The sequence below is a fragment of the Culicoides brevitarsis genome, chromosome 2, assembly GCF_036172545.1.
Source record: "Culicoides brevitarsis isolate CSIRO-B50_1 chromosome 2, AGI_CSIRO_Cbre_v1, whole genome shotgun sequence".
Taxonomy (NCBI): domain Eukaryota; kingdom Metazoa; phylum Arthropoda; class Insecta; order Diptera; family Ceratopogonidae; genus Culicoides; species Culicoides brevitarsis.
This window is the reverse complement of record NC_087086.1, coordinates 42,327,552-42,346,350: the sequence shown is the minus strand read 5'-3', so window position 1 is coordinate 42,346,350 and position 18,799 is coordinate 42,327,552. Positions and strand designations below refer to the sequence as shown.

Here is an 18,799-nt window from a genome sequence, read left to right as displayed (position 1 = left end):
AATGTCGCGTCGACTCGTGCTTCTGATTGACGCGAGTTTGATATCAAATTACTCAAAACTCAAGACATTGCCACACATCGTTAATAGACGACGTGATTCGAGGCGCAATGCGATCTCCTGAAAGCGACTTGCTTGTCGACATAATGGCGCTCCAATTACTGCTTCCATTACATGCACAGTGCAGCGCGTCTTTTGCATAAATAAAAATTGCAATTTTTCATTCATTTAACTTTCAACGAACGAACGAGGAGGCGAATGATGTGATGATATTCAATAATAATGCGTTTTACATGCACAGGAGCTCGAAAATTTCTGCCCTAAAGGGTTTCCTTTTGCATCGTTTCTTCAAACGGTTGTTGCTTTTGCGTTGGCTTCACTTCAAATCTCTTCGATTTATTTAAATTTCAGTTTCTTTCAACAACAACAACAACAACTTTAAATGTTATTAAAGGAGTTGTCGAACATCATTTGTTGCAAGTAGGTAAATGAGGTAGCTTAAGGGCGATGCATCTAAAAGACAAAAGAAAAAAAATTGTTATTAAAAAAAATTGTCTGAATTTCTTCCCATTGCAATTGAACTCAAATCACGTGTAAAACTTCAAAATAAATATTTAAAAAAATAATTTCCAGAAAATAAAATTCCCAATTTCGCACTAATTAAGGCACAAAAGTCTCAATTTCTCATCAACTTGATCAATTTCACGGAAATTTCATTTTTTTCACATTTTTTGCCATATCGCGCACACAAAAAAGTTCATTTATATGCAAACAGTGTTTCCGAACTGGATGATATTGAACGACAACTGTCCTCATCTACAGCTATCTCGTAGTGTGGTTATTGTTGTTCTCTTGATACCTCTCTTCTTTTTCAACTGTTTTTTTGTGTCATCATCTCTCATTCGCTCGATCGTCAATCATACATTATTTAAAACTTTAATTTAATTGTAATCGAAATACATCAAAAAATTCTCGGTAATTTAAGATGTCATTCAACGTTTTTTTTGTGTAATTTTTGCTGCAAAAATCGTACGTCGATTCAATTAGAACGAGATTTAATTGCCATTCATTCGATTTTTAAGCAATTTTCAACCAGTTGCGGTTACATTCATTTAGAAAGTACGTTTTTGTGCGTTCTTTGTGGTTTTTTGTTTGTTTTATGTTATCAAAAGAAAAAAATTGACTTACCTTGCATATGAATGAGTTGCGAATTTCTTGCAATTTTGGATTTTTCTGTGGAAATTCAGCTTGAGAAAAAATAAGTTATGGAGTTCAGTGATGCCGTTAAAGTAAATTAAGCTCCGACATCCCCTTTACAGCAAATCCATAAAAAAAAGAAATAAAAAGTTCAATGTATGTAAATGTGATTTTTATTTCGTCTTTTAATTACCTACCTTGCTTCATGTTTGACAAGAAAGCGAAATATTTGTTTCCTACTTCAAATTCTCTCCTAATTGTTTTCTTTTTTTTATGTTGGAACCATAAAAAAGAGCAATAAAGTCGAGTCCCGGAATGCTAATTGCTTGACCGCATTGATTTACATAATTAGTAGTTAAAGTTAATCCACGGAGATCCGAATTCGCATCAAAAGTGCAAGAAAAGAGAGAGAAGAGAGGAAGAAGTTTGCATTGGATCACGTGCGTCATATGCGCATATTTTGGCTTTTAACAAAAATAAATGCTAATTAACACTGCGCCTTGAAGGAAGACGAACACGAATGAAAAAAAAAACGACGAAGAAGACGAGATATTTCGGTCCTTATTAAAATTTTCGTCTAATTAAAATATATCGAGTGACGTGCAAAAATAATAAAAGAAAAGTGTGACGAATGATGAATGGAGTGATGATTGAATTTATACACAGAACACAACGCAAGACGAGCAACGAGAAGAATTCGCTTCGTTATAGGCGCCTGTAAACGTCAGAAAATTTCATGTATGAACGCATGACCATTTATGATCGCGCAGGAGAAGCAGAGCAAACAGAGCTCTTTGTTGCATACTAATGACTGCAAAAAGCAACGAGAGACAACAACTTTTAATTATCACAAATACTCCAATAATAATAATGATAATTATAATTATCGATCGATCGAAAGATGCATTTTTTCACATACTTTGTGTGACAGATTTAATAAAATAAATAACTTTTTGCACAGTAAGGAAACTTTTGTGATGTCAGGGGATTTGAGGACCCCGTTCGAAAATGGCGCCAAAACATCCAAAGCAGAATTTTCACACGTTCCTTATAAGTAGCTTATAATTTGATTGCCATATCTGTCCAAAAAAGTCTTTCGAAATTCGATTTGATCGAGACTAAAGCGTAAAACCGGTCGATATCGCACAAATACGAGAGCGAAAAAAAAAATCACATACATGCACTAATAAATATCTTATCGAATTTTACGATCTTTATCAATTTTTTCTCCTTCGCAGTGCATTTCTACTGCGTAATGCCACCTTTCATGCTGCGCAACTATTTGTTTGCTGATGTGCTCTTGTTCGAAATGTATCGCGCCAACCGTAAATGGACGGATATTTTATTTATCGATCAATTGATCAACAAAAATATGTACAACAAAGACAACGAGACGACAGCAATTTATTCAATTGGCGTTTAGAAAACTGAATTAATCATAATTTTTATGATTTTTTGTTTGTGTGTGTCTCTGCTCGCTTTCTGATGATGATTATTAGTTATTTTTATTATATTGTGGCGATATCGACGTCTGTGTAATTTAATAATAATAAACATAATATAAGACAGAACGCGAAAAAAAAACCGGAGCAGTCAACATTTCAAGCAGTTGTCATAATTTTTTAACTCATTCGTGCCTCTTGAAGCTTTCTGAGGCAATTTCAGCTGTCAATGGGTTAAGTGTAAGAAGAAAATTTTTTTCATCCGCATTTTCTTTTCTTTCTTTGTTCATTGTGTGCTTCATCATATACATCGAATAAATTAACTTTTTCAAGCAAACTGGATAAGACGAGACTGAATGACAACTCGAGTTACATATTAAAAGTATGGCAAAAATGCATGTTACAATTTTTATTTTATTTATTAAAGAAGTGAAGTTTTGAAATGTTAACGAACACATTGCTGCATTAAGCATAAAAATATGAAATTTTTTGAATCCTGATGCGACACGCCAAAACGAAACGACAGAAAAAAAATTTGTCGAAAAATTATGAATTTATAATTACATCAAAAATTCTGGAATAAATTTTCCTGTCTTGCAAGGAAGGTCAGAAAAAGTAAATTAGTCTGCTTTGACAAACTTGTCATTCAACGTCGTGTTTCAACTTTGTAAAAATTTTGCCAAACAATAATGTTTCTCTTTTCTTACCAACCAACCTTCATTTGCCTTCTCCGTTCTTTAGCTCGAAGCACACACGAAACGAACCTCATTTGAATACTCAGCATTTTTAACTTAATGTTTTCGGATAATGTATCACGTATCCTGAGATAAGGTTAAGATAAAAAGCGTAGCCAAAAAAAAAATGTATATAATGGTGCGAGACTTTTTGCCTTACCATGAACGTTACTTGAGTTCTTGAATGGTAGGCGAAATAAAAAAAAAGTAAAACTGAGAAAAAGTGTGCGAATTCTTTGAAATTCGATTTTTTTTTCTTTTAGTCACATCCGAGTGTTGTGTGTGTGTTAATGTATGCATAAAATAATGATAATGAATAATAAAATTTATATAAAAGGACGTTGAGTGTCGGAACGAAAGAGACTTGCAGAGACAAAGAGACGACAAACGATGCATGGAATTTGTTTTGTGTTCGATTTTCTTGTGCCTTTTGTTTGTTTTACGTTTATTTTTTTTAAAAGTGGTAAAATATTATTCTATTCAAGTCTCAAATTACCAAAAATTTGCATTGTCCAATCTTATAAAAAATCTTAAAATTAAATTAAAGTCCCGAGAGAGACCACACATAACTCAAACACAGAAATCGGGAGAGATTTTGCATTTGCTACAGGAATCTCATTATCTCACGCTATTTAACGCCATTTTTATTATAATGATTATAGGTATTCGATGTTTTATCTTTATTTATATTATTATGTTTTTATATAGTATGCAGAAAAACAAACACACAAACATTCTCGTCGTCGCGTACCTATAAAGATACCTCTCTTGTTTCGTTTGTTTTATTATCTGTTTAACATTTATTTGAATTGTTTCTCTTTTTTTTATTATTTTAAATATTTTTTTCTGCAATATTGTTTCTTTAGTCTGTATATATTGTACATTACCGACAGATTTTTTTAATCAATTAATTTTTATGGTCTTGTAATTAATTGATTTCAGTTGTACGATGTTATTATTATTATTTTTATTAAAAGGTATCGTATGAACTTTATGTTTGCGTATAAAAAACGCAACGTAGGGTGTAAAAAATTTAATAGTTATATCATGTAACATGAATTTAAATACACGTACACGTTGGAAATTTATGAAGTGACGAAAAGTGTTTCATTATATTTTTTTTCTGTGATTTTAACAATTTTGTTGTTAAATTATAACATAATAATATATCGAAAAATAATTTCATTAAAAATCGATTAACTTTTTTTTTAATAAAAAAAGAAATTATTTCTTGTACAACTTTTTTTTTTATCGCGAACAACGAGTTAATAAAACCAAACTAACAAGATCACAGATAAAGTAAAGTCTTAGCGATATAATAAAGTTAAAAACCACCCAAAGTCTCCTTATGTAAATGACGAATCTTCTTCGTAAGATCTTGTCGTCTCTCGTTTTTTATACGAGTGTCATAAATCACTAAATTGCTGCCAGTAAAAATTTTTACTACCTAATTGTGGTTGTTTGTTTGTTTATTTGTCTCTTCATTTTTTTATTTTTTATCATTTTTTGTCTGATTCCTGATTTTCTTGATTGATAGAGAGTTCAGAACGACTTCAAGAGTCATCAATTACACGGCAATAAAAGCAGTTGTTGACCTCTTTCTGATGCATGTGAAAAAAAAACCTGAGGGCGCCATGTGAGGAAATGCAAATGAGCAAATGTCATAAAAATCCTTTAATGTTCTCGATCGTTAAAATATCATTTTTATGTTTCCTTGCGCGAGTTGAGAGTCAAGTTATGAGAAAAATTGATTGATTTGGTCAATGCCTTCGTTCTTTCGTACTTTCATCCTCCGCAATGAAGATAATTTCTTTTCAGCTCGAAAGGTGATCCAAGGCTACAAAAATTTAATTGAAAATTTATTATTTTTAAATTAATTTTGACCAACTGAAAAAATTGTCGGATGAAAATTGGCATGTTTGAGCGAGGAACAAAAAAAAAAGATATAATCATAATAATCATAATGTAACGAAACAAAATAAAAACACGATAATTACCTTTTAACTACGTTATTAAGTACGTTTAAAAGTCAATTGAAATGATGAATGCCATGTTTTTGTGAATGTGTTGTGTTTCGAGAGAGATTTTTGCCATGATAAAAAGTTATTTTCGTGTCTTCAGTAATAGCTTGGATAATCGTTGTTTAATGTCGTCGTTCATTTTTTTTTTCGGGAACATCAACGTTAAATTTGCCGGAAAATTCTACTTTTTTTTTCGTGTGTGAAATAAATCAAAATCCAAAATGATGGACAAGCTTATCTATCTCGTCTGCCTTGTCCTATTTTGACGTGTGTGTGAAGCGAAATGAAGATCGATCGGGATTTTGAATGAAAGTATTGATCCCATAAATACGCAGATGAAAATAAAAGTCACAAGGGGATTTCGTTTTGTGACAATTTTGAAGGTAAAACACATTTTTCATGCTTCAATGAATTTTTGATATGGGATCTTTGGAAAGTGTCTGTCTATCAAAACTTTGAATTTGTTTGTGAAATAATGACTTTTCTAATAATAATTGCAATTTACGAAATTATCTGCTAGACACTCGCGCAACGGGGTGCCTGTGTAAGGAAATTTTTGCAAAAACATAAATTTACACACAATTTTCATGTTATTTGTCTTATAAATATTAAATACAAATAAAAATAACAAGCTAATTAACACAAAAATATTGAGTATGGCGATAATGATGCTCTGCTCGGGTAATTTTGCTTGAGAGTCTTTGCCGTACTAATGATATCCGACACACACAACAAACAATTATTGTAAAACAAATAGTATTATTGCTTTTCATTATCCGGGTTTGTGTTTGTCATTCGTCTTCATTCGTGTCTATGAGGTGCAAAATTGCAGAAAAAATAAATAAATATAAATTTTTTGCACTGATTCGTTTCGTTCCGTATAGAGAATAGAGTTAATTAGTCTTCTTCCGTTCATTTTGTTAAAAAAATCATGGAGAGACATGTAAACAGACACCATAGAAGTTCGAAGCCCCATAAGTGACTTCTTTCAGTAAAGTTTGAGTTTCTCTGCTATTACGACACTTTTCACAATGGAATGGCAAAAAACGCGTTATTCACTCATTTTATGACCGAATTTCCCATTAAAAGTTCGTCTTTTTAATTTTAATGGTTTTAGCGCCTCCCATTTCATTAATTCCCGCACATTGCTATTAATTTAATTTGCTTACCCGAAAAAAAAGCGTGTTCAGCCATTAAATTTTGACTATTTTTACGACTGCTGTCATACTTTTATTAATGTACTTTTTGTGTTCAAACATCTTCGTCGTATATAATTAACTTTTTTTTCCTTCTATTGTTTAATAAAAAGCATTTTCTCTCTTTTTTTTCGTTTCAGCTACTTGCAAGCGGAGGGCAAACAACAACCACAAGTGCTCAATCTCCGATCTCGGCGACAAATGCTCCATCGCTTAGTCCGAGCGGAGGATCAGGAACAGGAGCTCCATCGGGAGCTTTAAGTCCCGGCGCCATCTCACAAACGTCAAACACAAATGCAGCTCCCGCAACGACGTGTTGCGAAAATGGAAGACCCATGATAACGGATCCCGTGAGCGGGCAAACTGTTTGTTCGTGTCAATACGATTCGGCGCGCATCGCCCTCAGTAGCTATTCGCGGATACCAACAGCAGCAAGTGTTTATGGCACGCCGTATCCATCGACAGATCAGAATCCGTATCCGAGTATCGGCGTAGATAGTTCGGCATTTTATTCACCTCTTGTAAGTATTACACTTTTTGCTATTTTTCGCTCTAACAGCACGCTAATAATGAGACAGCAATCAAAGTAATGATAGTACAACATGAGTCATTTGCATTTTAACACCCGTTTACAAACTTTGTTCTTCACGATCATCATCAGCAAACATAGTTTTGCATTCATTACGACACAAAAAGTAGCAAATGGCATTGCATTTATACAGAGACAAGTGTTTGTGCGCTCGCTCTCTGAAGAGGGAATACAATTTTTCGTATTTTTTGCTGCTAATAATCGGCTTAAAACAAATTTAACTACACAGAGAATTAAAAATTTACTTTCAAGTACATGAAAATTTTTACTGATTATTGTCTCTCTAACGATTTGAGCGCATTTTATTAAAAATAATCAAAATAAAAAAAAAAGTTTTTCAAAAATGATCTGTTTTTTGAAAAAAATTTTCAAAAATTTTCAAGATTTTTTTAAAAAAATCAATTTTTTTAATTTTTGTTTTAAAAATCATATTTTTAATAATTTTTTTATTTATTTTCTTCTCAAAAAATATTTTTCATAAAATTACTGAATTAATTTTTAAAAATTTTTTATTAATTTTTTTTTCCTTAAATTTTTATATTTATTCTGAAATCTATTTTAATTTAGCAAATCTCAAAGTAAATAGTTAAAAATCATCAAAAACTTTATTAAACGCTCAAAAATTGTTAAAATTTTGAAATTTTGTATGAAAAAAAATATTTCAATTTTTTTTTATTTTATTTTTAAAAATTTTAGACTTTATTATTGAGTTTCATTATGAGCGGCCTTATTGAATGTTCATCAAGTTATTTATAATTACTGATTGTTCAAGACTTTTGAAGAAAAATATCATTAAACACCTGAGATTTCTCGAACCGTGAGAACTTCAGTTCTTACACCCGAACAAACACACGAGAGAGAGAGAAAAATAATAAGAAATTCCAATTTTGAACACAATATTCCAATTTTTTCGTCGTTACTGTTGTTTTATGTTGTCCGACAACGACGACGAAAGCTCCTATTGTTCACTTTGCATACCGTTCGCTTTTATTACGCTGCCAAGGCAACATTATGCACGAACGTTATGGAATTGTTGTGTTGACCATTCGAAGGATGAAGCAACATCTTTTTCACTCGCAACGGGCTCTCTTACGTGAACAGCTCCCCACGAAATTCTTACACACAAACAAAAAATACCAACATTACGTCGTTCCTTGTCGTCGTCGTCTTACAAAAAGAGGGAAATTGCGATGATGACGATAATGAATAAAAAAATTGTAATTTTGCTTCTGTTTTTTTTTGCGACTTTTTTTCGTTCCTTGCTTTATTATGGTTTTAAATGCATATAATTAATATTATTATTATGTCGAGCTTATTGTTAGACATAAGACGGTAACTAATCGAGAATCGACAAAAAAGGGAGATAAGAAGGGAATGTTCGAGGAATTCTGAACGCTCCGTACTTTCGAACGAGAAATGCTTCGTTGACGACTCCCGTATACGCAAACTACCGCAGAAACATTTAAATTTAATCTTTATTATGTTGTCAATAATTATTTTAATTGCAAAAACAACATTTGGAATGATTTTCCTTTTTTAATTTCTTTCGTGTATATGTTTGCCGACGCCGTGACAATCGTTGACTTTGGTTATTAATTTGTTACTTGGTTTCGTCGTTTTTGGCAGGTAGGCGTGTTTCTGCCTTATTTCGACTTTTTTTTTGTTGTTGTGTAAATATTCAAGAGAAAAAAACCAAACAGAAGAGAAGAAAAATTGAACAAATTTATCTAATTTTTTTGGACTTCTTAAGAAATGGCATCCAACCGTGAAACGACACGCATTTCTCGCTTCAAAAAATCTTCCATTTTAACACTTTCAACTGACAGTAACAACAACGCAAACAGTAACAGACAAGACACATATCAAATCATATTATTACAAGCAATAAATCTCGCCATAGCAAGCGAGGTCGAGTTGTCAGTACAGCCAATGCAATGAGGTGTAATTTACCTTCCGTTGTAATTTACATCGTCTTTTCGTGAAGACGAAGGATTAATTTGCACGATACAATATTTTGAATATTATAACAGGGAGATTAGTGGTATTAAGTTACAGCTACCGTACGAGTTACGAAAAGGATTGGGAAAGTATGTTGAATGGCCTGTCATGACATGAAAACTAATGTAAGCCAATAAATGGAGAGAGAGAGAGAAAAATTTCATTTTATTATTTTTTTTAGGAAAAAGTCACGTGGTTCATACATTAATATCAACGAACATTTTCATCATCATCTCGCCGTCATAAAATTATTCTGCTCATGATTTTCTCCAACTTTTTTTTCTGTCATCCAACTGTTGATTAGCTTCACTTACGTCTTTCATTAACTTCGTTATCTGACAAGAGGCATCAATTTTTTTTCTCTCGTGCATCGATCTTCACGACATAAACCGCCCGAACATTGCCCGTAATGAAACATTTCCGTAAATTGACCAACCATCATCAACATTCAACGTCGAGCGACAAAACAAATGTTTTCCAATAAAAATGTCAGGACATTATTGCTGCTCTTTTCAACTAAATTTCGAGCACTCACTTACAGACGACGACGACGACCATTCGGGATAATAAATAAAAGCACGTACTAATAATCATAACTTGTTGGCTCGTTGCGTGGAAAATCCAAAATCAAGGAAAAATGTGTGGATTTCTGCTGCGGTATGGTGAAAATGAACAACAACGAGTGTGTGTTATGAATACAAAATTAAGGAGAGCAACGACGACGGACAACGGGAACGATGAATTATTGGATTTGTAATTTGTTGTCTTTGCTTCGGTTGTTCTTTTATCCCCCCATCTCACAGCTGTACGTGTTGGCTGGCTTTTCATAATACCAACAGAAAAAAAAAATTAAAATAAAAAAAAAGTCTTGACTTGACTCGCAAACTTTCCAATTAAGGAAAAAGAACGAAAGACAAAGTTTTTTGTTTGTTTGTTAACTTATTTTGTTGTTTATTTGCTGATTATTTGACGACGACATATTTTTTGTTTGTCGATTTATTTTCTAAATAAAGCAATTAGAGAGAAAAGTTTCCGGATAAGAATTTTAAATTTTTTAAAAGCAACTGTTTAGGCAAGAAAAACTTTTGCTGTTCGTATTTGTGAGCGAAAGTAACTTGTTCGACTCGGAAAAGCGTAAATAATTTGCTTTTGAGATAAGCAGTGTCCCTCAAGAAAATTTTTTTCTGTGATTCACCCAAACAGAAATAGAACGAAAAATGCAAATTTTCGACCCACACGAAATAAATTTTCAAGTCAAGTCAATCCCGCAAGTCAAGTCAAGTTAATAAAAAAATAAAGAGATTTATTTTATTGTATGCACATTTCTTTAACTGCCTGTTATAACATTCAACGACAACAATAATGATAATAATTCGTTCAAGTGGTCTTTTCGTGTGTGTATTTGGCTGTAAGAAGTACACTTGACTTTTTTCTTTGTTAAGTGTCTCTTTAAATGTATGACTTTTTTTTGGCAGCTATTATGATATTATTATGGCTCGTCGTTATAAATAAATATAAATACACGAGTAAACATGCAGCACACAAAAAAAAGAGACGAAACGAACATAAAGACACCGCTATTTGATATCACGGCTTTTTTGTTGTTGGTTGAAGCAAAAAAAAATTGTCAAAGAAAGAGACGGAGAGTGACAAGATGATGAGCTTCATAATTGAAAAAATAATATTTGAGAAGAAATGAAATGGAGTGTGTTTAAATAAAGTGACGGTGTGTGTAATCCGATACGATCGTCTTATGCGAGATGATCTTTCGAGCACGTTGATGGTGTCACAATGTCTGGCGAGCATGGATTCCGCAAGATAGAAGAATTTACCTGGCAGAATTTGTTCCATTTGCTGATTTCTGTTCAATTCCATTGTTCGTTTCTTTATACTCGAGGAAGCGAAAGAAAAGAGTTTCGGTCTCTATTAACATAAAAACACATAAAAAGGTCGATATCGCGCTCTCTTTTGAAATCTGATAGCCATTTAAATTAAAAGAAACTCTTGCCATCGATAAGTGAGAATCGTCATTTATTTTTATGTGTATTGAAAAAAAAAATATTTATCGGCATACATTTAAACTTATTTTTTAATGGATTTCTAATTTATGCATTTTAATTGTTAAATCAGCTAATTTTCACACCATTATCTCGCCGTATATTGAATTCAAATCGATGATAATGATACCTTTTATCTTTTTTTACATTCGTGACGACGTTGACAATTTAAGACACAGCTAACCAAAAGTTGCTGTATGAAGAAATAAATACGATAAATAGAGAGAGAAAAGGAGAAACCAAAGAACGCTCGATCAATATAAAATCAATATTTATTTATTTATTTCTCGGATACAATAAAGAACAAAACAAAAAGAGAAAAAAAGAAACAGACTGAAAAAAGGGTTCAAAGACAAATATTTAATTTATTTATAAGGAAAGGAATATCAATAAAAAGGTGAATTATTTTATTTTTATATTTATTATTAGAAATCCCTCCAAAAAAATAAAATAAAAATCTCTTATCTCTCCAAAAGCGAACCTGTCTGATGCACCTTTTGACTCTGTCATCGCCATATATTTGACCAAGTGATCAAGAACTTTATTTATTTATGTTTATGGGTTTCTTCTCTTCTTCTGTTTTGCTCTCTAATTAGCCTGAATTGACACCAAAACAGACATGATGACAACTCGTATATCGCTGTTAAAGGTGAAATGTGAATATATTTACCTTCACAATGAAAAAATATATACATGGAGAAGAGGAAAATGTTATCTGATCGGATGTTAGACAAAATGACGTTTTTATTTCGAGAGACACACACTCTACTCTCTTGCGACAGATTTCTGTTGGATTTCTGTTTTCCGCAAAAAAAAAACGGAACGAAACTAATTAAAAAGCAACTCTAATGGGAAGTTAGTTAGAGCTAATTATCATTTAAATGGAGTGAAAATTCTTGTAATGCAGAAATTGTAAAAGCCTTAATGATAATGACACAGAAACAAATTTGTGTGCACATTAAAAAATTAGCTAATGGTCAATTAGTGTCAGGTTTTTGAATTTTTTTCAACAATTTTTAAGTAAGTTTTAACAATTTCCTGTAGTAGTAGTTTCGCCATCAACCTCATCGCAGTAACTCACGATATCTGATACAAAATCGTGTTCTTATTAGTTTCTGAAAGACGTTAACACTTCATATTTTGTCTTGCGCTTCTTTCTCTTTTGCACATAGCGATATTGTTTTTTTGTGCAATAACAACGAAAAGTACCTTGAATTGGCAAAAACAAATCGAATTGTAGTATATGTTTTTATTTTAAGATTTACATTAATTTAGATTTTAAGAATTTTTTTTTTTTTTTTTTTTGAAAATTATACTTTTCATGTTACATGATCTACACATGCAACTAACGTATAACATAAAAAAAATTTTTTTATTTTTTTACGTATTTTTTACGTATTTTTTTACGTTTTTTTACGTTTTTTTATTTATCAATTAATTTTCAAGCTTAAGAACCATCAAGTAGAAAAAAAATGAAAATTATGAAAAATCAAAAATTTCACTTGATATTTGTAACTTTTGTTTTAAATGTCAAAATGAATCAAATGAAGGTTCAAATTAATGATGAGGATCTAATATCAAAAACAAAGTAGTATATGAAGCATATACCATAAAAAAGACAATAAGTCAATACTCAATATTGTTTTAAACAAAAGCATTTTATAGAGCATTGAAAAATTCCATTCACACGCTTTCTGTTGCACTTCTGGACTTCCACGAAAACGCATCGGCAGCATATTTGCATATAATTTGCTTATTTTTTTCACCCACAAAAGTCGCGTCGCTGTTGACATCACACTATAGCATTGCAAATTCAATTGAACAAATCACCGAAAAAAAAACAAGCGAGAAAAATAACTTTTTTTTTTTGCCAGATGTTCAGTTTTTCTTGCAGATGACCATTGTTTAACTCGCGAGTATTGTTCCGTTTTTTTATTATCTGCCTTGATCACGATTTTCGCGTTTCAAAAGTTCTGCGGCATGGATAGCACTGAAATTGATTGATAATCCAGCCAATTTTCACTTTCACCCGATTCGAACGCCCAATGTCATTAATCATTTATTGACTTTTTTGCTCCGCATGGATGGAGGAGAACATTTTATTGGCAAAAATCACGTGTGTGTATGCGACATAAACCAATAAAAGCTAATTTTCAACCATATTTCTCATTATTCATCTCACGTTACAGCCTCTTCGCTACTGCCTATATGCAACGTGACACACAGCATACATATTATAAAATATGATATGCAATTTTATTTGAACATGTTTACGCGTTTCATTTTATTTTATTATTATTATATTATATTTGCCTTGTTTATACACACATTTCACTTATGTCGGTTTATTTTTCCTCCTCGTGTTGCCTCAGAAATGAAATCAAATTGACTGTGTGTGTGTGTATAAATTTATGCATATGGTTATCAAAATATTGTTAATTAAATTAGACGATGCGTGAACTGAAATGCCGAGACTCTCTGTCTCGTTTGTTTGTATTTTTGGGCGAAATGTTGCCATGCTCCGTTGTCGTTTTCGATGGCGATGATGAAAATATTATAAATTATTATTATTGTCAGATACACACTTATTATCATTATTATTGTATTTATTGCTGTGTGATGCAAAAGGCAGGCGAGCAAACGAACAGGACCTGATGCAAAATTAAAACAAGTGTAAAATTGCAACAAATGTTTCCAATTTCATCGTATCGATTCTTTATTCGGAGTGTTGTGTGTGTTCAAAATTGAACATTATTTAGATGGAGAGCAATAAAAGTTTTTAAAAGTAATTGGTTTGTAAATGAATATTAATGTTTCTGAACTTTTAATGGAAAATTTTCAATTTCAAATTGAACTTGAGGTCAAATTTCTTCAAATGCACACCTGTAAAAGAAGAAATTTTTCCTTTTTTTCATGAAAAGAAATAGTTCTACAACCATTAAAACATTTTGTTGCTTGTTTTATGAACATTAAACAAGTGTTTTTTTTTTCAGTAATCTTGTCGCAAGTGCTTTGCTAACAAAATGTATCGTTCCACGATTCTTTTTTTGTATACATTTATAGTCACGTACACATTTACGATCGAAATTATTGTTTATTTATTCAAATTAGTGGTTGATAAGGCTCGTTCGTTACCGGCAATGGACTGCCATGGCAATAAATTAGATAAATTTATATCGTAGCAAGTTTTATGTTGTTGTTGATTGCGATGTCGTTGTACAAAACTGACCAAAAATAAAGTGTCAAAAAAAAAAGTTACTAACCGACGGCTTTTTTGTTTCTTTACAGAGTAATCCTTATGGCTTGAAGGAAAGCGGACCAACGGGAGATATGTCGGCATGGACATCAGCTGGATTACCTCCAACAACTGGATATTATCCGTATGATCCAACATTAACTGCCTATGGGTAAGTAGAACATTTTTTTTCTTTTTTTTATGAATGGATGGGGAGCATTTTCCCCTCAACTCACATACACGAGAAAGAAAATACGTGAAAAACTTCTCTTTGGCATTAAACATTCAACAAATGATATCAAAGAACCATATAAATCCGGTCGGAATTGTTCTGTAAATCAAATTGAATGTCGATTTAGTGTAATCGTAATGGAATGGTGCTCATGATGTGGATAATAAATGCCAGATTTTTATTTATTTCCCATAAAAAATTCATTTGTCGTCTCTTTTTCTCTTGTTGTGAGCAACAAAAAATTTTTCGTGATTTTTTTTGTGATCTCAGTTGAATGAACATTTCAATATATGTACTACTAACACGGGAAGACGACAGTCAGCACATGCTTTTTTTACAACACGATGATTTTCCGTTCGCTCTTCACTCGAACGACACACGACGAGAAAAAAAATGATGAAAAACGGAATAATGGAGTAGTAAAGTGTTTGACAAATCCGTTTTATTTATTCTTTTTTTTTTCGTTTTTGATGATAAAAAAGGATTTTTAAAGGTGAACGACTACGTTTAAAGGGAACGTAAATAAATATCATTAATTTCCCTGACAAATCGCTACTATTCGTTTAAATCTCTTTAAATAAGCGACTTAACTAGATAACAAAAGCCGATACGAACGAATGATCAAACTTCACCTGTTATCTACTTTGAATAATTCAATTTATCCTCTGTCGTACTTCTCATTAATTCTGCGTTGTGTGTGCACAGAAAGTTAAAACAATTATTTATCTTTCTAAGAATTTGTAAATATAAACTCGTTTTCGCTCGTTGTTGGTCCCCAATCTTAATCTTCGTATTATAAAGCCTTTCTGTGTGCGTCTTATTTAATTAAATGACAATAAATCACTCATCTTACTGTTTGCCTCTCTCTCTTACACTCTGCGGTGTTTAGATAAGAAAACATATTATAATTGTCGAACAATATTGTCTTTTCGAATAAATTATACACACTCTTTTTGTGTTTTTTTAAAGGAAAAAACTCATTTTAATGCCGTATAATAATAAAATAATAAATGCTTTATGGATCGTTTGGTATGCAAATATTTTCGCTTGTTTGTACGTTCCGTAAATGGTGAATGATGTATTGGAACGCGCAACGAGAAGCGGTGCACAGCGTGTGATAATGTGATTTTTAATTGCAATACACATGTAACTTCATTCTTTTTTTCGACTTTGAACGTTACTTGTAATGTTTTTTTGAAGAAAAATGTTAATGATTTTTGTTTGTCTTTTCTTTGGTAGTTGAACATGACAAATTTACAAAAGTTATCTTACGCAAGAAGCTTCATTTCATTTGAATTCAACCATCAACCATGATGACATTCAGAGCACAATAAAAAAAATTCCCCCAGAAATGTATCAAAAGCATCTCCGCCCTTTCACTGTTTTTGTTTTTTTTTTAAAGCTGCTGCCTTTTGACGTTCTCGAAAAACGAGAGGCGAGATAGAAATAGAGGAAAAAAATCACTCACATATGATTAACTCCAAAAAGTCCCTTTTTTGAAGTCGTTCACTCGCATGCAAATCTATGCCGAGAATTTTTTTCATTTCATTTTTCTGTCATCAAAAAAAAAAGTCAGAATATTTGAAAAGTCACCTAATGAAAAAAAATATCAAAAAAATACCCGAGCATTACTTTGAAACGCGCTTTGTCACAGTTTCACGTCGCATCGTCTGAAAGTGCTTTTAAAAGCAAATCAAATGGAGACAGGGGAGCAAACACGCACATACACAACACGACGTTGAGAAGAGATGAAATGCGAAAAGTGGGAAATGTGAAAAACGTTTTAGGGACTCGTACGCACGTCATTCGAGTGTGTTTGTATGTGTAAAAAGCCTAAAAACTTTAATAATATAATGGAGGAAAATTGCGACTGTTTTATATGGTTTTTTGATGCTTTTGCTCTGTGTGTGTGTCGACGTCGTTGTTGTGTAAAATTTAACGCAGAATCATGGAGATATGTGTATCAATTTTATAATGTATGCCATGTTGCCATTCGTGCGTATATATGACTTTTAAAGAGCGATAGACTCGACAAAATATTTTAAATAAATATCAAGAAATGTCAAAGCAAGCGGAAACAGGCGATAGCTTTACTTTATTGCCTCAAGGTTGGTTATTGATTTGGAAAATTGGGACTTCTTCGCGTTATATGCGCAAAAATAAAATGAAATCAAGTGAAAACTTCTGAGAAAATCTTTTTTTTGTTGAACTTTTGGGTCATTCATTCATTAAATATTGAGCCATTCATCAAATGACAAGCATTCCAAATGGTTGTCAAACAACAAATAACGAACAAACAATCAAAACCAACAATAAATCTCCCGAAAAAATATTCTTGAAGTACTAAAAGTCGCAGCATGACACTTTCTGAGCATTTTTTTTATTAATCACGCAAACAATCCGATTTAAATGTTGTCCTCCCCCATACAAAAAAAAAGTTTTTCTGTTATAATATTTGTTATTATAAATGTCTTTATTACACACTCCAAAAAAATATACGGAAAAAAATTAACAGATCATAATTCATTTAACTCACTGTGCTCGATACACACAAAAAAAGTATCCCATATCATATATCACACATATGTTCGTTTGGTCAGTTCACCGTTTTTATTAACATATTTTTCGTTGCTCGTACGCGAGAGCAGTGTAAATGAATGGACATAATGTGTGAGGTGAAGTATGATTTTATTATATTACACAAGCAATATTGTTGTATTTGTTATGATTATTCATATCGAAATATTTCATTTTTATTCCAAGTGAAAAAAGTTAATTTATGACGTAGTGACGTTTTCGGTCAAATAATCATTTTTCATTTAATTTATTAGTAATTTATTATATTTTCTGGTTGTGTTGTAAAATTAATGGACTTTTAAATGAATTGTTGATTGGAAGTAATTAAAGGGCGGAATCAATATTTTCCAATCGAATTTTCTTCGAAGAAATATAAATTTTATTTAATTTATTAATTTATTTTGATTTTATTTTTTCCAACAAATTTATTTACTGAATTTATTAAAATAATATTTTTTAAAAATATTATAAAAGGAAAAAATATTTTTTTTAAATTTAAAAAAAAAATCTTCTGAAAAGTGACTTTAAATTAAATAATTTTTAATTTAAAAAATTTACTGAATTTGTTAAAATTTTATAATTTTTTTAAAAAATAAAATGGATTAAAAAAAAAAAAAAAAAAAAAAAAAAAAAAATCATAAAAATTTAATTTAAATAAAATAATTTTTAATTTAAAAAATCTTTTACTTAAAATTTGAAGTGAAAAATTGCTTTCGAAAAGAAAATTGAATTAAAAGAAATTTATTTTTTTTAATGAAAATTTTAATAATTTAATTCAAATGTGCAAAAGTGCAGTAAGTTAGTTTGCAAGCAAAACTACATATATACAGACAGATTGCGTGCTAAAATACAATTTTTCGTTTATCGACGCCTCTTTACGGTCAGTAATCAAATTAAATCGACATGAAATGATTTTGTAAACTCAATTGTGTTTATGTACCTCTCTATTCATAGTGCAAAGAAAGGCACAAAAAACGGCTTCATATATGGAAAAAGCCTTTTTTAACGATTTTCACTACTTCTATTTGTGTGTGTGTGAATCTCCCTCTCCGTGAATACAATTTTAAAAGGGTATTAAAACATTTTTTGCTGCATTCAGTTGTAAAGTGAAAATTGTGCCTGAAGGGAAATGGAAAACGGGTTTTCGTAAATGGGTTTTATTGTACGAATATGAATTTATGTGAGGGTTTTCCGAAACTTTGATTTGATGCGAGCGATATAGGCCAAAAGATGATAAATTAGCAAGTTGTTGAATACATGAGAAATGGAAAACCACAAATGATAGTTAACCATTCGTTTATGATGGTCGAAGCAAAACCATAGATGGAAAACCGCAAGACCCGCAATCGTAGTAATGAAGGATGATAACCGTTAAATGTGCGAATAAATGTCAAATAGATGATTTTCGTTGAAAAAGGACTCAGAAACGATATTTTTTTGTAGAACGCCTCTTTACACGTTTTCTCATCTCGAAACATCGTTAAACAAGCACTTTATGCCATCTTGAATAGTCTGATTGTTTCA

The 18,799-nt window shown here is 31.4% G+C and overlaps 1 protein-coding gene across 2 annotated transcripts in view; it reads left to right on the top strand.

Moving 5' to 3' along the window:
• LOC134831411 (homeobox protein araucan-like) overlaps nt 1-14,648 on the top strand; it is a 28,792-nt gene extending 14,144 nt beyond the window's left edge. For both annotated transcript variants that reach the window (XM_063845137.1, XM_063845138.1), the window contains 2 exons: nt 6,728-7,108; nt 14,520-14,648. In XM_063845137.1, the coding sequence (XP_063701207.1) occupies nt 6,728-7,108; nt 14,520-14,642 (504 nt within the window). In that variant the 3' untranslated portion in view covers nt 14,643-14,648. The remainder of the gene's footprint in view (nt 1-6,727; nt 7,109-14,519) is intronic.
• The last annotated feature ends 4,151 nt before the right edge of the window (nt 14,649-18,799 follow it).